The 23,360-nt window shown below is 41.4% G+C and overlaps 2 protein-coding genes across 6 annotated transcripts; one reads left to right on the forward strand and one right to left on the reverse strand.

Annotated features, from left to right (window-relative positions):
- Nucleotides 1-1,062: 1,062 nt before the first annotated feature.
- apc2 (APC regulator of WNT signaling pathway 2) lies at nt 1,063-16,937 on the forward strand (the record flags this gene model as incomplete). Its single annotated transcript, XM_083672574.1, has 14 exons — nt 1,063-1,203; nt 3,417-3,507; nt 3,836-4,154; nt 4,555-4,663; nt 5,602-5,715; nt 5,902-5,988; nt 8,604-8,693; nt 8,928-9,315; nt 9,478-9,576; nt 9,729-9,868; nt 10,008-10,085; nt 10,628-10,744; nt 10,980-11,194; nt 11,327-16,937. 14 exons carry the CDS (start codon nt 1,063-1,065, stop codon nt 16,935-16,937), a joined length of 7,599 nt encoding a protein of 2,532 aa, XP_083528700.1.
- A 3,592-nt stretch (nt 16,938-20,529) lies between these two features.
- Nucleotides 20,530-22,101, reverse strand: cUnh19orf25 (chromosome Un C19orf25 homolog). Of its 5 annotated transcripts, none has more exons than XM_083672292.1 (3): nt 21,981-22,101; nt 21,305-21,477; nt 20,530-20,837 (listed from the first exon to the last, which is right to left on the reverse strand). In XM_083672292.1, the coding sequence occupies exons 2-3, from the start codon at nt 21,444-21,446 to the stop codon at nt 20,653-20,655; spliced, it is 327 nt and encodes a 108-aa protein (XP_083528418.1). In that variant the 5' UTR covers nt 21,447-21,477; nt 21,981-22,101; the 3' UTR covers nt 20,530-20,652. The 5 variants fall into 5 exon arrangements, with proteins under 5 accessions (XP_083528418.1, XP_083528417.1, XP_083528414.1 ...); XM_083672291.1 differs by lacking the exon at nt 21,981-22,101 and adding an exon at nt 21,737-21,974 and having other exon boundaries at nt 21,305-21,447; XM_083672288.1 differs by lacking the exon at nt 21,981-22,101 and adding an exon at nt 21,737-21,974.
- Nucleotides 22,102-23,360: the final 1,259 nt, after the last annotated feature.

Raw genomic sequence — 23,360 nt, forward strand, 5'->3', positions numbered from 1 at the left:
ATTGACCTTCACTGACATACATTTTGTAAAAAGAGGTCTAAATCATCAAATAACATGTACCATAGAAAAATGGTGTGAGCTATAGACAGAATGATATAGACTGTCCATAATTCATTTAGAAAATTAGCTGCTACAATACATTTGCTGCCATGTCTATTGTATTTGATTATATACTCAACAAAAATAATCTACAGTGATATCACTTTGATATCAAACATATATTCCATAGATTATTGAGCAGATTAACCAGATACTTAAACAAACTGCTGAACATCTGTAATACTGGGTAAAGGCTTCCAAACCCTAGGGGATCACAGTGCAGTGATGCTTACTGCCTTTTGGTCCTCTGTCTTAAGCTTTTTCTAATGTATTGTCCATATTGAATGGCCACACAGTGAGTGAATTCAGGCTTGGCCAAGCGCAAACATTGATCAAAACAGAGCTAAACTCGATTTGACAGATGATTAAGTTCTCTGTATACCATCTGCTGAGAGTGATGATGCATGAGGAGTCCTGCACATCTCACTTTATACTGTGTCTATGTTTATACATCGTTTTTAACAATGCATAGATAAAAATGTATGGAAAATGCTTGCAATACTTCTAATGAGTGTTTCTGATTGTGTACTACTTGTACACAACATAGCAAATTATTAAGCAGTGAATACACTTTTAGGGCCTTATCATAAGAGTGACAGGTATTGTACCAACTTGCAAGAATAATTGAGATGCTGCTTGATATTGGTGATGTTGCTTTTAATTACTGCAGATCTTTTCATTTTCTCCTTAAAGACAGATACATTTGAAATTGACTCAAAACTTTAAATTGAGCATGAACTGATAAAGAAAGCCCATATTAATCCTTAAACCTCTTTATGAACCAGAAGGTTCAGATTTGTACTGTTACTGGTAGCTACTAGCAAGCTACTGACTTATTGATCCTACATTGTTGTGAAACTCTGCTCCCACTGTTATCATGCTGCACTTCACTTAACTCTCACTCCTCTTCCTAACACCCCAACTTGTTCTCCTGCTTTGTAGGGAACGGGACACTGCCTGAAGATGGCAAACTCTGTGGCTTCCTATGACCATCTGGCCCACCAGGTGGAGGCTCTCCGCAAGGAGAACTCCCATCTGCGGAGGGAGCTGGAGGACAACTCCAACCACCTGTCCAAGCTGGAGAACGAGACCTCCGACATGAAGGTGAGGAGAGGGACCACTCCAGGGCAAAGACTGAAAAAACTAAAAGAAAAAATAGACGGATTATATTACATTGTTACTTCAATAATAGCCCATAAATATCACTAGATTTTGTTGTCCTCTGTGTTTTAAAGGATTATGTTTGGGCTACAGACAAGATCAAATAGGTTATATGAATGTTGCTTCAATAATACCACATAAAGGTGGAAGTTTAACTAAAAAGATTGAAGGCTATTTTGCGATTTCCCTATATCTGGACCAAGTGCGTTTTCCCTCCATTTTGTCTGGCATGGCTTATGGCATGATTTAAATTGGAACATTTTTCAATTAAAAAAACCATGCCCAGTAAAACTCTATCAATGAGATGAAACTAGATAATGTGGTGCATTTCTCCTAGAAACAATGCCCTTTCCTCGCAAATGACCCAGTTTCTGTAGAATGACTGAAGACGCCAATGATTTATGGCTAGCTAGTGTCTGGCCTGGATAGGCAGAGGCACTGGGAAACCCTTAAATCACCACTCATCCTTCACAGAGCCATCCAGTCGCCCCTGTTCCTGTAATGAACCCAGTAGGGATTGAGAAAGGCGGGGCAAAAGGAAACTATTAGATGATTCTGCCCACTAAGACATTATTTTCATCATATATTTTTTTTGCTGTTTGAAATCATGCCATGTCTGACAGGATATGCTTCTTTGATATATGGAGTCATTTTCCTCTGTGGCCAAGCCCCTGTGTTCCAGGAATTAAAAAGCTTCAGGTTTCTGTCAATACAGGCCTCCCTGTCACATCATGTGTCATTGCAAAGAGGTTTCCGGTAGTCTTTTATCGATTAAATTGTTGACTTTTATATACATGCATCATAATAGGATTGTTGATTGGATTTACATATATTATCTAGATTAGTTAAATATGCAGTATTTGTCCAGACTCCCTGCGTTCTCCCAGGAATAAGTCAGCTTGAACCTGCATAATCACACAATTCTTGTCACTTTTACTTGAATCCAAGCAGAAAAAAATAATTATCTTTCTACAAAATACAGAGAGGGAAGATGGTAAAAAGGCCTGTAAGAATTTCTATGTTGGTGTGAGGTGCGGGCTTAGGACCTGTGTCTCCCATGTGAAAGACACAAGCATCAACCATTAGGCCAAGAGGATATCCTCAAGGTTTGAGGATGCAACTTGAGTTGGCATTAGTCAGACAGGGCTAACTTATCATGAGAATGTGATTATAAATCACCTCCACATATTGACAGTGTTTAGCCTTGTTCCTGAATATATATGTTAATTCACAGATGTGTCAATGCTAGCAAATGGAGAAATTAATCCTTGACCTATTTGACTGCTTTGTTCTGACCCAATAGACACACAACGTCTGAATCTGTGTCGACATACAGTTGTAGGTCAGTTTTATATCAAACAAGACTAGCATTCAGCTGTGGCCAAATACAGCTTGTGGTGGAGATTTGGATTACTGACAGAATTAGTGACCATTTCAAGAGAGATGCAATCAGCATTTGCAATGTGCTACAAAGTGACTTTAGCTCAATTTCTGTGTGCTGTGAACTACAGCCCCCCTCACCCCTCTTACAAAATGAAATCATTTTTACTCAAGAAATGATATAACAAAACAAGCAATTATACAGAAACACTCTTTCTCCATTCTATGGCTGTCGTCACCAACACCTTGGTGTAAGAGATGTAGTGGAAACTCCCTCAAGCGCACGGCAACAGTCATAGAGGAGGTTCCACCCCAGTGCATGCTGGTCTACCCCCATTACTATATCACTCCCCTGTCACACATGTCCAGATGCTGAGCACAGCTGGATAATCCCTAGCCTAAACCTTTATTCCTAGGGAAAAGCTGAGATATCAGCAGAAAACCAGGACTCGCTGTGGAGAGCTCACACGGACACTGGTGGAGAATAGACAGGGTCTCGCTTTAGCTATCTGAAAAAACATATAGTAAATTTACATTTTTCAGTGAAAGGGGGCAATTTGGGGAAAAGGCTTGGATGGTAACGTTGATTTTGGTCAGACTACTGTGTTTTAACTGAAGAGTACTAGGCTTTGCATTTTTTTAATCACTAGGTCATCGTAATCCCCGGCTGCAATAGGTTGAAAGGGACTTCCTGCTGTGGTCAAAAACCACACAGTTGACAGGGTTTTCTATTAGGAGACACAAGCAGTGATTGTGAATTGCTGTCCCCATTTTAGGGGGTACTGAAGCAGCTGCAGAGCAAACTGGAGCAGGAGGCCGGCACGCTGGCCTCCTCTGGGAGGACTGATGTGTTGGATCAGCTGAAAGGTTTGTCAACATTTCCTGTCTGGCATTAGATTTGTATACATCATTGATTAATTAAATATCAGGCTTTTAAATGTGACTGTAAGCATGCTTATCGTAATGTTATTGGTTGATGGTTATAGCAATGTTAAGAGTTTCAAGAATTTTAAGATATGAATGACCCAAGTAGAGTCAGAGCCTTCCAGAGCTTGAATTAAAACAAGCCCATGACCATAGCTCCGTCAAACAAACTCTGTCTTCTCTCTCTCTCTCTCTCTCTCTCTCTCTCTCTCTCTCTCTCTCTCTCTCTCTCTCTCTCTCTCTCTCTCTCTCTCCCTCTCCCTCAATTCAGAATTGCACATGGACCTCACTAACTACTATGAGCTGAAGTACCAGCCTCACAACCTGCGAGTTCTCCCAGACAGCCTGTCCAGTCTGGCTGCCCAGTCCGCTGACATGGACGACCGACTGGCCTTACCTCCCTCCTCCAGCAGCGTTGGGAGAGCCAGGAGCCCCCTCCGACCCTCATCCCGCCAGAGCTCCTCTTTCTCTGGGGAGGGCACCACCATGCACCCCCACCTCCTGGATGGAGCCCTGCCCAAATTAGCCATGATGTTGGGGGGAGAAGGTCGCATCACTGCCCAGCATCTGGAGGACCTCTACAAAGAGAGGTGAGGGGCAGTTACACTGTTATGTTTTATACAAAGTGGCATACCATTCAAACATATGTGGTACAAGAATTACAAATGGAACCATCAGAGCCATGTTCCATAATGTAATGTATGTATAATGTATGTATGTATAATGCATTGCCCTTGTTTTATTCCATAGTAATAAGTACATATAGTTACTGTATGTGGGGCTTGCCATTGTTTGTTTATATTTATTTATATTTTTATACCAAACAATACTTTACAAATGTGAGTAATCAACCTTAAAAACATGATTGAAAGTCAATCACTAGTCCCTCAATCACTAGTCCCTCAAAAGAAAATAATTGACTAGGAGTCAAGACTAATGTGGCCGTGGATGGTTGTCAATGGGTTAAATAGCTGTGTGACTGTGTTCCAGGACCATGCTGCTGAGTGAGATAGACAGAGAGGAGAGGGAGCGTTGCTGGTACTACACCCAGCTCCAGGGACTGTCTCAGCGACTTGCTGAACTGCCACGCATCGACACGGTGAGAGAGCACCTTCAGTACCCACACAGCACAACCAGTCTGGAACATTCTGTCCTGCTCAGATACACTGGACCATAACAGATGGCACAACAGTGTACTTAGCACTTAGTTGCAGGAAATAAGGCCTCATTCTTGGAAACATTTGACACGGATAGACCCAAAATGTCTATGCCACCCCAATGACGTCCAATGATTGTATGCTCATTGTTGGAAAATGCTTCTCTGGAAACTGTTCAAACAGATAAATACAAAATGTTCTCACATTGCTTTCCTGTATAAGTTTTTTTAAACTGTAAGCATTGTTGAAAAATGCCTTGTTAAAAACACAGATAGGCACAAAATGTCCCCTCACTGCTTCATTGTATGCTCGTTGTTGGAAAATGACTCTTTGGAAACTGTTTACATATATAGAGATGTCCTGAACAAAATAACGTATTACATTTATATATGAGCATAAACAGAGAGAGAGAGGAATGCACCTATAAACATTCCTGAGGTCTATTTACTGGCACAGGCTAATGTAACATGGTTTGGTCCAGAAACTAATAGTTCAGTCACTTACGTCTGTTTAATCAGATTTGCTGTATCATAAAATACAAAATAACATAAGCAGGGAGCCCATTTGATCAACCCCCCTGTAAGTAGGTAAATACCAAGTGGGTGGAGGCTGGGGCGGTGGGTGGGACGATCTATAAGTAAACTCTCATAGCCAATGGCGAAAACACTGTTTAACCATGGTGGAGTGTTGCATACTCTGCTCTTTTAAGCCTGGTCCCTGAGACGTGATGATGTATTGCATACATGTTAATCAGCTGTTGGTCACCGCACCATTCAACTTAAAGTGTCCCACTTGAACTTGCGTATACCTCATTCTTGTTTAAGTGTCCCCAAAATGACATCCTGTTTGGATTCTAACTTCCTTCTATTTGCCCTTGTAGTTTTCTATCCAGATGGACCTCATTCGCCAGCAGCTGGAGTTTGAAGCTCAGCAAGTCCGTTCTGTCATGGAGGAACGCTTCGGAACCAGTGATGAAATGGTCCAAAGGACACAGGTGAGGAGTGGGACTGGCTCCCAAAACAATCTCTGAAGTGGCAACACAGAGAATTACATGTTGTATCACTAAAATAGCCGCTGTTAGGATTAGGGTTACCTCATGTAGATGAAGTGTGTCTAGAGTGTGTTTGTTTTATCAGTGTTTTAATCCTCTCTCTCTCTTTTTTTGTCTCACTCTTCTCAGATCCGTGTGGCTCGTCTGGAAGAACTGGAGCAAGAGCTACAGGAGGCCGAGGAGTCAAGCAGAAGCCAGGAGATGAGCCTGTGTGAGCTTCAGGTGAGGCAGAATGTGGGTGGGCGCACGCACACACACGCACACACACACACACACACACACATACACACACGCTTAGGTATAACATGGTGTCCTTTGTAAAGAGGAAACACTCACACACATGGATTCAATGGACTGTTGTGAACAAATAATACACTGTATAGAGACAAACAGAGTTTGTGTGACAGTGACAGTTAATCCTGTGCTAGGTGTTCATAGAAATACTTGGCGCTGTAAAACATGAAAGATTACAAGCATTATTCTCACATCGAGGTGATTTATTTAACATTGTCCATTGTCTCAGCATCTACAGGGGAATTTATATATCATGTTGTCAGTTTTCCTCGTCGCTCGGCTGGTTTAATATTTCCCTCTCTACTTCCTCTCGCTTCTTGTCAGCACTGCACTGAATGTTTTATGGATGCTTTGAAATATTGAGGCTATGCGATCACTGGGGAGGAGGGGAGGGGGGGGGGGGAGGGGGGCGGTTTTGGGAGAGGGGGGGGGGGGGGGGGGGGGGGGGGGCTGTACAGAAAAAAGCGCAGTGGCACACATCTGATGCTACACCGGCACATTGTGAAAATGACTGATGGGAGCTGTGATGTTTGATGTGCTTTAAAGCAGCATTGTTACTGATCATTGGAAAACTGCACAGGCAAACAGAATTGCATTTGGAATTAATATTCAATGCTATGCCTGGAAATTCACAAGCTGCTCCAACTCATATAACATTTATGGGAAACAAAGATTCTGAAAAGCAATACATAGTAACTGCTCATTTAAAACTGGTGATTCACTGTACATGCCAGGTTAGGAGATATTTAAGTTGGAAATTTGCATTTTTTATTGATTCACATGATCAGATATTCGTCCATTAGTTCAGGGGGTTCCTTTTAGAATTAATAAATGAACCAGTTTGAATAAATAATTGTGAACTTGTCGATTGAGGTCGTTTGATAATTTATTAGGTTGAACAGGGTATAACCTTTGGCATAGAAAAGTAAAGATAAACAAAAGGCCTATTATCTATTAATTACTCAAGGAGTTGATTCTTATCTATGTGATTCTTGTAAGCAGTTAAATGTACCTCTAGTACAGAAGCACCTGTCATGCAGCAGGATCTATGATCCTGTGGATCTGCAATATACTGTAATTCCTGTATTATATTAACCTTGAGCTCACTGAGTTGAGCTGCTGCACTGCGCAGCTGTCTAGTCCCCCCACCCGTCTCTGCTCTCTATGCCTCCCTCTCTTTTCTTCTTTTCCTTTTGCTGCTCCCAGACAGGCCCTATCTCTCTCTTTCTCTCTCTCCCTCCCCCTCACTCTTTGCCTCTCCTTGTGCTACTCCCTCACTGGACACGTCTCTGTCTCGCTCTCTCTCTCCCTCCCTCACCTTGCACTACTCCCTAGCTGTCACTAGAGTGCTGCCATGTTGCTATGCAGAAAGCAGGCTTTGCCCCACTCTAGCTTTGCTCCAATTGGTCGCTCCCAGAGTGTGGCGTTGCTTGGGTACTGCAAGCTTGGCACAGCAGAAGTGTATGTTCCTCTTTATAGAATAGCAATGAGCTTTCTGGTACCGGGATGCTGTGAGAATAAGAAGTGAGTGTAGCTACAATAGACACATTGTCACATATTTTTTATGGGCTGTTGTCATCCATCTTGTAGCAAGCAGCAGGTTCTCATGCATAATATGCATTACATTGGTCTTTTGATTAATTATACATTGTTTGAATTTAAACTAATGCCAGTTAATGAGTGAGATAAGACTTTATTTTTTACTTGGAGCTGTTCAGACATATATATGTCTATCGCCCTCCTTTGTCTGAAAATGAGCCTTTGGTGTGATCCGGCAGGGGCACACACACACATACACACACACACACACACGCACACACACACACACACACACACACACACACACACACACACACACACACACACACACACACACACACACCACACACACACACACGTTGCCATGGCAATAGGCTGGGGTGGATGAAAGGGTTGATAGATGACTCTCTGAGGATTTGCAATGGAGCCAATTGGTTTGTCAAATGCAAATGGAGTGTGCCTGTATGCTCACAGTCTGCAGCTGATATCTGATGAAAAAATGTAATTAATGGGACAGTGAAGCATTTTTTCTTCTTTTGGCTCTATACTATACTCAAAGTTTAGATTTGAAATCAAACAATTACTATGAGGAGTAGATATTATTATTATTATTATTATTGTTATTATTATTATTATTAATAATAATAATAATAATAATAATAATTAAAATAATTATAATAAATGATTTTCTTAACCCATCTAGTGACTTAATGACAGCATAGGTTTGAAATATCTTGCTAGTTAGCCTTGGATGCTAGGGAGAATTTACAGGAGAGAGCAGTGGGGCGAACGTAACAGAACATTACACACCTTAATCGTTCCGTTCCGTTTCTTGTGCATGACAAGGACAGCTCATGTTGAAGAAAGCCCACTAATAATAATAATAATAAGTATGAGGAAGAACAATAATTGGACTTGCTGAAGGAAGCCCACTAATTATTCACTTGACCCTCATCAACACGAACCATGTCATCATCTATCCTTCGCTTTCTTCGTAGATCTCCAGCTCTGAAAAGTCACCTATTCCTGAAACTGAAAATGCATCATCTGCTTCTGCACTTGAACCACCAGGAGATGCAGGAAGCAAGGTGAGGCCCTCATATGTTATACCATACTGTATGTCCTTTTTGATGGAAAATACAATTTGGTTTTGTATTGTTTGTATGTCCATTGTTGAAGTGGGAAATTAATTGAGTCCATCTGAGTGCAAGGATAATAGTATTGTATATATATATATATATATATATATATATATATATATATATATATATATATATAAATAAGATGTCTGTTTACCAATTTTTAATTTGTATCTCCATTAGGTGGATATGATGTTCTGGCTACTCTCCATGCTGGCTAACCGAGACAGAGAGGAGATGTCCCGCACTCTGCTGGCCATGTCCAGCTCCCAGGACAGCTGCATTGCCATGCGTAAGTCTGGCTGTGTCCCCCTGCTAGTGCAAATCCTGCATGATGGCCCAGAAGGCACCGGAGAGGCATCTGGGAGTGCAGGGTGCAGCCGGGAGGCCCGGTCCAGAGCCAGCGCTGCACTGCACAACATTGTGTACTCCCAGCAGGACGAGGGCCAGGCTCGACGTGAGATGAGGGTGCTGCACGTGCTAGAGCAGATTCGTTCCCACTGTGACAGTGGCTGGGACTGGATTGAGAGCCATGTTGGGAAACACTCCCCTGGAGGAACTAAGACCACAGGTAAGTAGAGCAAAGGGATTATTGAGATCTATTTAACAGACCATTATAGTGTCAATGTTATAGTAATAGAGATAAAGAAATAACAGATCCTTATAGTTACTTTTTTTTCACAAATGTGTTGCAACTTGCATTCCTTGTTTCTCTCTGTGATATTCTATTCAGACATTCCTGAGCCAGTGGAGCCCCAGATCTGCCAGGCCATGTGTGCTGTAATGAAGCTGTCCTTTGAGGAGGAGTATCGCCGGGCTATGAATGAACTAGGTTAGGGAGCAACATGACATTTTCCAATCTGTCGTCTGTTAATGGCAAATACCGTAACAGACTATAAAGCATGAACTTTAAACCGAAAAGCACAATGTATTTAGATGTCATTCTCAGTTGGTGATCTATGGGTGGTATGTATTCCTGTTCAGGGGGGTTGCAAGTGGTTGCAGAGCTTATGCATCTGGACCAGGAGCTGTATGGCATGCAAAATGATCCGATCAACATGGCCCTCCGACGCTACGCAGGCATGGCATTGACAAACCTCACTTTTGGAGATGTCGCCAACAAGGTAAGGTCAAAACAGAAGGTATATCAGATATCTATTGATCAAGTCACTGTGAGGAATACATTTCAAGCTAAACTGTAGGGATATTTTTGATTGAGAATTTAGAGTAAATTACTTGTATACCTCTCTCTCTTCTACACAGACAACTCTTTGCTCTAAGAAAAGCGCCTTGCAGGCCATCGTAGCTCAACTTGCATCTGATAGCGAAGAACTACATCAGGTACAATTATGTTACTACTATCCATGCTGCTTTTGCTTACATTTAAAGGCCCACATTAGTAATTGTGATTTTTTTTTCTGATATATGACACCCTGGTGCTGCACAATGTTATTTCAGTTCCAAAAATTCCAAAAATTGCCGTTTAGGTCAAAGTAGGTGCATTTTGAGTGATACATTCTATTTGCTTAGCTCCTAAAATGATTTCCCATTGCTTTGACTTATGACATTTCATACAACTATAGAGCTCTGAAGTGTAACGTGGCCTTTTTGTTTGTAAACAAAAACCCCTACACTAGCTTTTTTGCGACCTAATCAACAACCTTTCGACACATTTGATTGAGAATTGCTCAATTCCCAAATAGGCACCACTCTGTGCTTTTGTTCTTTGAGTGTTTTTTTCAAGAAAAGCCAGGAAGAAAAACTGGGCCTTTAAGGACCACAATAGTCATAGTATTCTGCTTTCTTACAGTTTCTATTGTAAACAAATAAATGTTCCATTATATTGCTGAAGAGGTTAAATCTATTGTTCCCTCTGCTCACAGGTAGTGTCAAGTATTCTGAGAAATCTGTCATGGCGTGCAGACATCAACTGTAAGAGGGTCCTCAGAGACGTTGGGAGTGTGTCTGGCTTGATAACCTGTGCTCTTCAAGCCACAAAGGTAAACTCACACCCAGAATATGTGATGTTTTGTTACAGTATAGAAATACCATAGATATCTCTAAATCACACAATGTACATACAGTATATTATAGTATGCTTGCTTGTGGTTGTAAAACAAAGCTATCACTAAAGGAAAAATTGTAAAGATAAAATGTATTCTACACTCAACATTACTGCAATAATTCTATTGTTATCGCTTAGATTGTGTAATGCCATGCAAAATCCCATTTCAGGAATCCACATTGAAGAGCCTCCTCAGTGCTCTTTGGAACTTGTCAGCACACAGCATTGAGAATAAGGTAGCCATTTGCTCAGTAGATGGGGCTCTGGGCTTCCTGGTCAGCACACTCACCTACAGATGTCAGACCAACTCACTGGCCATCATTGAGAGCGGCGGTGGCATCCTGCGCAATGTGTCCAGTCTTGTGGCCACTCGAGATGATTACAGGTGTTTCCTTGAATTTAAAGTCCAGATAAACACAACAGTACAATACTCATCCCTGTAATATTCTCTATCCACACATTTAATTCAGACTGTGAGTGAGTGTATTAAATATTGTTTTTCCTTCTTTCAATACAGGAAAATCCTCAGGGACCACAACTGCCTCCAAACTCTGCTGCAGCACCTGCGCTCTCACAGCCTGACCATTGTGAGCAATGCATGTGGGACTCTTTGGAACCTGTCTGCCCGCAGTCCCAAGGACCAGGAGTTGCTGTGGGACCTGGGAGCAGTCAGCATGCTGCGCAATCTCATCCACTCAAAGCACAAAATGATAGCCATGGGAAGCGCTGCGGCTCTAAGGAACCTCCTCACCAACCGGCCCCTCAAGTATAAGGATGCCAATGTAATATCCCCTGGATCCTGCATGCCCTCTCTATACATGAGGAAACAGAAAGCACTTGAGGCCGAACTAGATGCAAAACACCTTGCAGAGACCTTTGATTCCATTGAAAAACAAAGCCCAAAGCACCTAAGCATCAACAAGCCACTGCGGCACATTGAGAGCTTGGCAAAGGATTACGCGTCAGACTCTGGCTGCTTTGATGATGATGAAGCCCCTAATGTCTCCAGTAGCCTGGATACTGGGAGTTTCTCCATGCTTTCCATGTTTCTGACCAATTCTAACTTCCTCCAGAACCAGCCTCGTAAGAAGGACAGTGAACCAGAGAGGGATGTTGAGCCACCACAGATAGAAGATAAGAGGTCTGCACCTCCTATTGATGAAGTGTCTGTTGCTGCAGAAAATTTAGCAAAAAAGATTACCAACACTGTGGCCAAGATTGATAAGCTTGTGGAGGACATCACCATGCATACATCCTCAGAGGACAGCTTCAGTCTTAGTTCCGAGGACCATTTTGCAGACTGGCCTTATGGATCAGATGAACTTCACGAGGCCCGTGCCAAGTCATGCTCCCCATGCCGCCTCTCCGATACTAGCAGCGTGGCACACAGAGAACGTCTGAGCAGAGCCCATGCCCTCTTACGTCTCAAAACTACTCACACAAGTTTATCCACTGATAGTCTTAATAGTGGCAGCAGTGATGGCTATTGTGGTAGTAAAGACCAGATTCGACCCTCAGCAAGATCAGCAACAATGCAAAGACGGCCTAACAAGCTTGACCTCAAGGTGGCCCATGAAGAATATCTTAACATAGGAGCTCATGGCCTCAGTGAGACCAGTCAAATTGATGTGCCAGAAAGAGATTCTGTGGATAACAAAGAGAAGAAATTGTCAGAGCCAAGTAGCACAGAGACAGAGCAGAGTCAAGAGCCACCCCTGCAAACACCAACTAGTGCATCAACAAAAGTCTCTTCTGACATCAGCATGCCTTCCATAAAGATGTCTCCTTCTTATCAACATGTCCCTCTAATTCAAAGTGTTTCTAAGTTTGGCGTTGCAAAGACCGGCATCAATGTTCAGGCAGCTCAAGCTATGAGAAGACAAGCCTGGGTACCTACTGTGATGACTGGTGGGAGCATAACCAAGTTTTCTCCAATGAGCTCTGCCAGAAGCCCAACACTTGGACCAATGGAGACATTGCAGAAATATTCAGTGGAGAATACACCAATCTGTTTCTCCCGATGCAGTTCCTTGTCCTCCCTTTCCTCTGGCGATGGAGCACTTGATGGACAGAGTCAAAGTGAAAATGAGTTGGAGAGTGACTCATCACTTGAGATAATTGAGGTAGAGGATGGTGATCTGGTGAAGAGAGAGGAAGAGGATGAGACCTTGGAGGATCTGAGTGATAGCCAACTACTAGTCACTGATTCAAAAACCTTTCCAAGTAGCGGGTCTGATCCTATTGAAATTCCCTGCCCTGCCAAACGTGAAAAGGTATTCCTCAGAGGAGTATCACCAGCTATACTTGAAGACAGGTCACCTTCAAGTTCTTCAGAGAATTACATCCATGAGACCCCACTTGTCATGAGTCGCTGTAGCTCTGTTAGCTCTTTGGGTAGCTTTGAGTCTCACTCAATTGCCAGCTCTATACAAAGTGATCCATGCAGTGAAATGATCAGTGGTACCATAAGTCCGAGTGACCTTCCCGACAGTCCAGGGCAAACCATGCCTCCGAGCCGGAGCAAAACTCCATGCTGTGTCGAAGCAAGTGGGCTAGAAACACAGAACACAGGAATAGCGGGACAATGGGAAAGCAGCCTGCGAAAGTTCATGGAAATTGCAGACTTCAAGGAAAGGTTTAACCTGCCCCCAGATTTGGACACCATGATCTACTTCACTGTGGAAAAGCCCACAGAGAACTTTTCATGTGCTTCAAGCTTGAGTGCTCTACCTCTTCACGAGCACTACATTCAGAAGGATGTGGAACTTAAATTGACACCCTTGCTACAGCAAAAAGACAGTAATGCCACATTGCCAGGGGCTCGTGGAGAGGGAGATGATGGTGAATATTTAATGGACCAAGGGGAGAGATATAGTGAGGGTAATTCAGATGATGATATAGAAATTCTCAAAGAATGCATCAATTCAGCAATGCCCTCCAAGTTCAGGAAAGTAAGACCTTCCCTTATGTCTACCATACCCACCCATGTTCTAAATTCCCAGACACGAAAACCTATACCTGTGTACATGATGCTCCCTAATAATGCCAATCAAATGTCCTCAGGGAGAAAGGTTGTAATGTCACAAAAGGACTTCTATCTTGATGATTCATCATTCACTGATTCTGCGGAGGGCACTCCTGTGAATATCTCCAGCACAACATCTTTAAGTGACGAAACACTTCAGTATCCAGTAAGAGACAAGGGGGCAAAAGATTGGAGGGCTAGAAATATGAACAGACAGGACATGTTAGATCACGAGGCAAAGAGAATTGAAGACCTACGGATTTTTTCACACTTCCACAAGCCCACTAAAATAACCAGTCAGCCTGACATAACAGTCAATCAAATGAGCAGATCCATCAAACATGTTATTCCCACTCAAAGAGTGCTGATGCAGAGCAAAGAGGTAGCTGATAGAGTTGCTAACCAGAGAAACCGTGATCAGTCACCTAATCATCACAGACAAAAGCAGGGACAGGTCCTGACAAGGAAACTGGATTTACCTATCATAAAGCAAAATACAGAGGCAACCCAAAATCAGAGAGCATTCCAGGGAAATATGGCTTTTCAGTCCATGCGCCATCAAACACCTACAGAGGAAGCCATCTACTGCTTCTATGATGACCAAACAGACAAAGAGGAGGGAATGATGAAAAGGATTGGCAGAAAACAGATGAGAGAAGCCAGCAAAAATACTCTCTCTCGAAGTATGACTAATATCGGTCGTACTGATAAGTCCCAAACGAGGCCCAGAGGCTTTAATAGAATTAAGCACAATCTAATTATGGATGAAACACCGCCGTGTTATTCTCTCAGCTCATCTCTTAGCTCTTTGAGTGATGCTGAATTTGATGAACACCAATCAAAAGCCCAGCAAGTATGGGTGAAAAACAGACATAACAAACCATCTAATCAGATCCAACAAACAAAACCTATGCATATCCATAATCAGTATGAGGAACAAAGCTCACCAAGTTCAGTCAGTATGGATTCAGAGGATGACCTTCTACAGAAATGCATAACATCTGCTATGCCTAAGCAAAGGAAGAAGCTCTCTGCAAGAAAGAAAGCAGAAAAGAAGCAGAAACAAAGGAACAACATGCAGAAAGCATCAGATCCATGGAACATTGAACAAGACGTTGACAGTGACGAGATGGCATCTGATAAAGACTCAGATCTCAACAGTATTGAATGGAGAGCAATTCAAGAAGGAGCAAATTCTGTTGTCACAAGGTTGCAAGCATCAAAGTCTCAAGAGCCATCCTCTGAAGAATCTGAATCAGTCCTCTCATTCATGTCTGCATCTAGCTTTACGCCCAAACCAGAAAAGGTCTTTAAGGACAAAAAAGCTAACAAACCCCTTGACTTTGCTCAACGTAAACCTGTTCCAAATATGCCAATGGTGTTCAGAGGTAGAACAGTGATATACACACCGAAAAAAGAGACAAATCTTTCACAAAGGCCACCCACCAAGAAAGTGACAACCAAGACAGATGCTCCAAAGAATCCTAACCTTGCTCAACAGAGGTCAAGGAGCCTTCACAGACTGGGTCGACCCCAGGACTCTGCAGAGTGGTCTTTGCCTAAAAGAAGCTCAACTCCACCTCCAAGGATACCAAAGAGCTCATCCTCTGGATCATCCCAAAGCTCTACAGCACCAAGACAGTCACAGAAGAAGTTAACCTCCCCCTCTCAGATAAGTAAATTTGTTCCGAAAAAAGATACCACACCGGCTAGTAGTCCACCTGAAAGAAAGGGACGCTCCACTCTTCCCTCAAACCAGAGCCCAAAATCTCCGGCACACAAGACACAGAAGTCACCAGTCCGAATTCCCTTTATGCAGAGTCCAAAAAGGCAGTCCAGGATGATATCGCCACTGGTAACCAACCAACCCACAAGTATAAACAGACAAAACACTCAGGTGGCAGGAAAAATAATTCTTCCAGCCAATCGTTTTGACTTAGTCCGGATGACTTCTGTCCATTCAAGCAGCAGTGAGTCTGACCGCAATGGGTTCCTGAGACAATTGACCTTCATCAAGGAATCAAAGCCTATCATGAGACGTGACAGCCCCTCCTCACGCTCTGTGCCTACCTCACAGCATGCATCACCTAGGAGAACATGTCCAGGTGCTCCTGCAGTCTTCCTCTGTTCGTCTCGATGCCAAGAGCTTAAAGCATCTGTACAGGGACCAAGAAGGGTGCAAGGAAAGGGTCCAGGGCAAGGGCCAAGGCAGGAGCAGAGGCAAGAGCAAGGGCTACTGAGGCAGACTTTGACTCTTTCCAGAGCCAGCTCTAGTGACCGAGACCTCTCCACGAGACGTCCAGCCAGGAGAACCAGCTCAGAAAGCCCCTGTAGGGTGCCTCAGAGAAAGGAGTCTGGGAGAATGCCTGGAGCCAAACAGCAGGAGAGAGATACCTTCAAGCGCCATTCCTCATCACCCAGCATAAACATACTGAGCAGAGTGACCAGCCGCTCCTCCCTCCGCTCTTCATCCTCTGACTCAAGTGGACGAGCAAAGAGTGAGGACGATACAAAGAAGAGGCAGCAGAGAACTACATCACGCCTAAATGATAAAGTCACCTGGAGGAGGATTCGCGATGAAGATGTGCCTCATATCTTGAAGAGCACTCTGCCATCTACCGCATTGCCTCTGGTTCCTTCTCCGGATGGAGAAAAACCAAAACCACCAGCACTGCCAGGGAAACTGCCAACCATTTTACTTAAGTCACGAAAGACAAGCGATGCCACAGTTCAAACTGAGGATTTCTCAACCAACAAGACCAACTCAAGCACCTCTCCAACCATTCAGACCGCTCCTGTCATGTCAGAGGAGGCAGCAAGGCTAGCCCTTCTTAGAAAGATCAGCATTGTCTCCGGGAGCAACCTTCAAGATGGTGACTCTGATGGCTCTCTAAAGAGCTACAGCACAGCCTCCACTGCAACTTCTCACTCTGTGGAAAGTCACACAGGTGGCGTTGGCCATTTCCGTCAGAGCTCCCCCAGCAAGGCAGTCAGGGTAACCCCATTCAACTACATACCCAGCCCTATGACTTGCTGCCTACAAGATGCACAGAGCCGAGCAACCACAATCAATGAGAAGTCAGGTGAAAAAACAGAGGCGTAATATGTGCAGTCTGTACTTTTGAACATTGACAATGTGAAAATCCTACTGTGTTCCTGAAACTAACACTCAGGTGGATTAGTAGTGTATATCAATCTTTTTACCTCGGGTATTGAACCTTTCTTTTCCTCACTGCATCTATTATTTGTCTTCAAAACATCTGATTCAACATATCATTCATACAAGTTGAAGGTATGTATTAAGACAAGACTACAATGGATAAACTAACAATATCCTTATGAGTTTCAGGACATGAGCTCATACAAAATGGAGGTGCACCTTTTTGTATTTTTTGTATTTGTATATAAACCATTGCCTGTTAGAGGTGTAGTGTAAACATGACAACACACAAACGACAATTGTCTGGACTTCATGACATACAGCACCGTCATCATAATGGAGGGAGAACTATTAATGAAAAACAATATGCAAATCATTGAGTGACAACGCAGCTGGAAGACGTGTTGTGGTTTTTTTCAAAAGTACTACTGTGGCTCCAAACTTACATGAATACTGTTGGCATAAAAACAAAACAAAAAAAAAAAAGACATAAAAACGTTCAAATGTATAGTATTTCTTATGTACCCATACAGTGCCTTCGGAAAATATTCAGACCCCTTCACTTTTTCCATATTTTGTTGTGTTATAGACTCAATTTAAAATGGATTAAATTAAAAGAATTTGCCATCAATCCACACACAATATCCCAGAATGACAAAGTGAAAACAGGTTATTTTTTTTATTTGAGTAAAGTTATTAAAATTGAAATACAGAAATACATCATGTACATAAATATTCAGATCCTTTGCTATGAAACTCTTAAAATGAGCTGAAATGCAAAAATGTCATCAACAAATCACTCAATAAGTTGAAATGAGTCCATCGTAATGCAAGGATATACTTCATGTAATTTTGGAATAAATATCTTTGTTTTTATAGGGTCTCTGATTTGCATAGGAATCAATTACACATTGTAATTACAAATTGGTTGTCATTACAAACTGTGGATTGATAGCAAATTATTTTTAATTTAATCCATTTTAAATTGAGTCTATAACATAACAAAATGTGGAAAAAGTGAAGGGGTCTGAATACTTTCCGAAGGCACTGTATGTTAATGCTTCGCCTTTGCCACTCACTGCTGAGGATATGACACTGTTAGCCTTCACATTTGAACCACTGCAGGAATTATTAATGCATATAGTTAACTTCAAACAATCAGCACTGCTGGAACTATGTGTCATCTGTACTCTGTCTTTAGCAGTATTGTAAATACATGCAGAGCAGACATAGAACTCTATAAGCTTCCCAGTGAGCAAAAACAACTCTGTGTTGCTCCTTACAGCATGCTAAATATCCACCACCTGTATACACACCTGTTGATATTGTAATGTTGGATTAGAATTTCCTTCTCCTCAGTGGCATTCTACATTAAAATATACTAACAAAAAACAAAGATAAATGGGAACAAACATGCATTTTTAGTAGTCTGAAATCTGGATCAATAAAATGCCCTGTCATTGATGGTCCTTGCAGATGAACAGGCGAAACGACTGTATTGCAACTTAATAGCCGTACTGTAAATGCCTATGCCTATTGAATGCTATGACATTATATTTGTGTTTGCCTATAGAGTCAGGTACGCTTTAATGTAATCAGGAGCAGGAAAAAGTTGCTGTGAAGGCTATTGGTTGTTAAGAGAGAAACAACTGTTGGGTTCTACAGATGTTTGTTCACACAGAAAGTATTCTGTAGGACAAAAATGTGTTAATATCTGCTTAAATGTCTTGCTGTAAGTAGTGATAGGTCAAAGACGTCAAACATTAAGACCTTAGAAATAAAAATGAATATTCTCTGTAGTTGTAACATCACTTGTCCATATGTTCTCTGAGGGAGGTAACAAAGACAATTTAATGGTGAGAGGCGTGCTTGACAGATAACTAAGAAATCCAGTGATCTCTATGAAATGTAGGGGCTGTAATTAAATGTATGGTTTTCAATTGTGTCAGTAAAATTTTCAAAGCATGTTAATTTATGCAATGAACCAAGACCCAACAAGACCTTTCAAATGTGTCACTCAATGGCCATTGATTTGTTATTAACAGCCCCTCATGACTGGAGGTGAGTATTAGGTAAATAGGGAGGTCTCAAAGACGAAGACCATGATTGAATGTTTTGAAAAGGATCAAACCAGAGTAAAATAAATGTTGTAAAACTTACAATTCCCATTAGAAAGTCCAAGAAGGAAATCCACCATCAATGTCATAGACCTGGTTTACACCTGGTATTAAATTGTCCTATGATAAGATGGCCATTTGGGTTGAAGTTTAGTGAAGTCACTTCACAAGGTGGACTGGGAGGCGAAGATGTATATGCATCGGCCATGACTTGCAACTGAAGTTTTCAGTGAAGGCAGGTTTCATTTTGGTATAATACAAGTACTTATCTACAATTAGTACAAACAAAGAGTTGATCCATAAGGAGTGTATGGAGTGGAGAGTTATCCCTAAAGGTATGAGGGCAGACAAGAAATCTAATGCCAGGTGTGAACAGGTCCATAGAGGCAAATGGTACCATGTGATATAGGCCAAGGAATGAAAGTCATCATAATAAATGTTCTCATCAAATAAAAAGTGAAATGTGTTTCATTGACTTGATGTGGCTGACTTTATATCCCTACTCAATATGTTCTTATAGTAATCAATTGTGATATTTAGAACTTAATAATACAGATATACACAGAATGTGAACATTGACCCATATATTTGTCATGTCATCAATATTCTCCCATTAGCTAATCATTTTACCCAGAGTAAAGATAAATACAGTATTCATGCAATCAGGTCAATTTATTTGTATTTTTAATCCCTTTCCAAACATTTGTAGTATTTTTATTTTACTTTGGAAGTGTCAACTAGGCTGGGTAGACCTGTGAGAAAAAAAATAAAAATGGTATTTCAATTTCAGCATCTGCGGCAACAAAATCAGAAAATTGTGTAGGGGAGTGAACTTTTGCAAGGCACTGTTTGACCCTTCAGTCACATACTGTACCCCATCTGTCTGTGTGTGGCTGAAAATGAATGACATTCACGAACGCTGTTCTAGTCCGGAGATTTTTTATCTAATGGATGGTAAGTCTCATAGCGCCATCTATGAATCTGAGAGTGGTTACATTTCTCGAGCCCCATCTCTCAGCTGTTTACCAAATAAAATGGCTTGGTGACCACTATGTTTTTGTTTGAATCCCAGATTACCCCTTTACACATGAAGGTAGCCGACAAATAGTCAACATTTTATTCATGAATTTTCATTAATTATAGAAAATGTAGACATTGGATAACTTTTTTTGTGATGTTGAGCCAAAATCCCATACATTTATCAAGAGATGACAAGTGATTTGATTTGAGAGTTCACACAATGAAAACATACACTTTTTTATGGGTAAATGCTTAGTTGTATGCCTGGGATGCCAACTGTCACCCCATTGAAATTGATATTTAAAACGGTTCAGTAAGTAAGTAAGTAAGTAAGTAAGGGTTAAGGTTAGGGTTAAGGTTAGGGTAGCGTCGTCCCAAGGCTTCCACTTATATATATATTCTGCTCTGTGGCATTCCTCTTCAAGATTTTGCAGTGTTGTGAGGAAACAATGTTTCTGTCCAAGGTGAGGTAAGTTTTTGACCCAGCTCTGAAGTGTGACACCACATAGGGAAGACTGTGGTCAGAGTGCTCTTCCCTTGACCTCCGCCACACTGCGTTCCAACTGCTCTCCGGCTGCCCTCAGTTCCTCCCTCCGCCTCACAAGTTCACCCCTGACCTCCTGAAGTCGCTCGTTCAGCTCCAAGTACCTCCGGCTCTGCAGGTATTTGGTCTCCACCTCGTTGTCCGTTGACCCCCTCTTGGCATCTGGGGAAAAAACTATTAAGTTAAATGTAGTGTAGAGTGTATAGCATTTAGGCTTATCTAATACAGGCATATTGTTCAATAGAACTATCCTTGTTAATAATACTTGACACACAGATGACTACAGTAAAATGACACGGAGTACTTGTGAGTTAAAAGTGTCCAACACAATTGTATGAGAAATATTACTTAATACTGAATCATTCTAAAAGTACCAAATCTCAAAGGCTATATGTGGATGTTTTTAATTACTCATTATTTGAAATATTGAATTATTGTATCATTGCCATGCCATATTGGCTAAAGCCAGATAATACATGTTTGCTCATTCAAAGCTTTGAGTAAACTTCGTACGTGTCTGTTTTCATTTAAAGGATAATTATACAACCAGTAATAGATCTTAACATGTATGAACCTGAGTCATCTTTTGTGAACCTTTGTACAATAGCAAACCTTGCTGGCTGGCATACCTTGGCTGGGATCCTCCAAGACACTGAAGACTGGATCAATAGGAAAGGCTCTGTTGATATCCTCAAGAATTTGATCCACAGTAGGCGGATCTGGTCGACTTGGAAGGACAACTCGCTTTTTGTTTTTAGAACTCATATTCATTCTGCAGAGCAAGTGTTCAGGCCGACAACATCTGAAATAAATAACGATAACTAGCTACATGGGTGACGGTTGTGTGATACGTCAGACATGTAGGAAAGGTTGTCATTTTCAGTTGTCTACATGCCAGCGTAGCAATGCCAACTCACTGTAACTAACACACTCTTTAGATTATCACGTCATTACATGTAGCTCAGATATTAGACACTCAGTGATATGCAGTTATGCTGTTGGCTAAATTGAGTTTTCCTAAATTTGCTTAACCCTAACCCAACCCAGGGTCTCCGACTTACCAATTCAGCTGTTCACAGGGAGGCATTCTGTCTGGTGGCTAGCTAGCTAGCTATGTTAGCCAGCTTGGCACAACCAACACAGTACCTTATCTTAATTTAGCTAACACGCTCGATGTCTACCTATGAATTAGTAAGTCAGACAGAATGCATAGACAGAAACAATATTTGATTAATATGCTATCAAACTAGAAATGTAGAGGCAGAAAACACTGAAAGACTTTGCTAGCTTCGCTTGCTAACTGACCTGATAATGACGGTGACACGTCATTTTAGTGAGACAGGCGAGCAAATGTTTTGCTCAGCCTATTTTCCCCCTCTACCTGTTACAAGCCATTGGGGACTGAAAAAAAAGCATTGTGTCTAGACTAAAATGTATACAATATTGCCTTTGCAGTTGTTGTCACTTTAAAGTAATGTATTTATTAACTGTGGAGTGGTATGGTAAAATCTGAAGTTTTAGAACGGGGTTGCAAGGCAATAATGACGACCACAGAGGGCACTATCGTTCTTGCGCTTATCTTGCTCAGTTGTAACAGGCTTTGGTTGTAATGTGTAGAACTCATACAGTACGACTTGCTCATAATGTGTAGGACTATATTTAACTATTTTATTTCTATATTCGATACAAATAAAGACGTGTTAAATAAAGACACAACTCACTGTGTTGGATAGTTGGATACAATCCTTACTGTTGAAAAATACTGAAAAACGCGACCTCTATGATTTTCTAACCCTAAGTATAAAAGGACATGTATTTATCGCACAAATTAATTTCATTGGTTCAATTAATAAAAATGCCTCACTTCCATTGTATGACTATATGGAACATTTGTAAAATAATAATTGCTCATAACTTACTTCCCACCGAGTGCAGTGCGGTATAATACAGTATAGCACAGAACAGTAGAGTATAGTATGGGTACTGGTGAAATCTCAAGAGGTATTTACCATTGGAAAACTATATCTTGTCTGTGAATTGTGCCATGTCTGCCAACTTAATTTCAATATGGCCTTGATCTGACTGCTGCACTAAAAGAGACTAAAATACACTAAATCCAGCAGCCAAACAGTACTTTTGAATAAGATTTGTGTAAGCATGTTGTTTCTATCATACACTAAAAGAGAGACATTTTTATTTATTTTTTAAGAAACAGAGGACAAAGGTGAATACATATTCAGTTTAACAAACAATGAAGTCTGTGAAAACAAACAAAAGCTCAGGCTGAAACACTGGGCTATTGTTGAAGTGCTGATAGCCCACACACTCTTTTATTGGAAGGAAGGACACTCCACTGACTGTAAACCAAACACAGTTAAACTAAGCTTCAACAATTCAACAACTGACTGTCCACACTAACACTGCCCACACTAATACTTACATAAAGAAATGTTCAGTTGCTATGGTTTGGTTGATATGCAGTATACTGTATGAGTAGCATTTTACATTGGTTAGGTTTTTCTTGTGCTAGCATCTATTTATGTTATGGTAGGCCCACACCTTTTATGGCAGGTTCAGAACCAGATTTTTGTCTTTATATTTCCCATTCCCATAGTATACCAAGTATTGGTGGTTCAGCCTTTTGCACATTTATATGAAGACAGAAGTTCTTCAGGTTGATCTGGC

Source organism: Argentina silus, assembly GCF_951799395.1.
Source record: "Argentina silus genome assembly, chromosome: 6".
Lineage (NCBI taxonomy): Eukaryota > Metazoa > Chordata > Actinopteri > Argentiniformes > Argentinidae > Argentina > Argentina silus.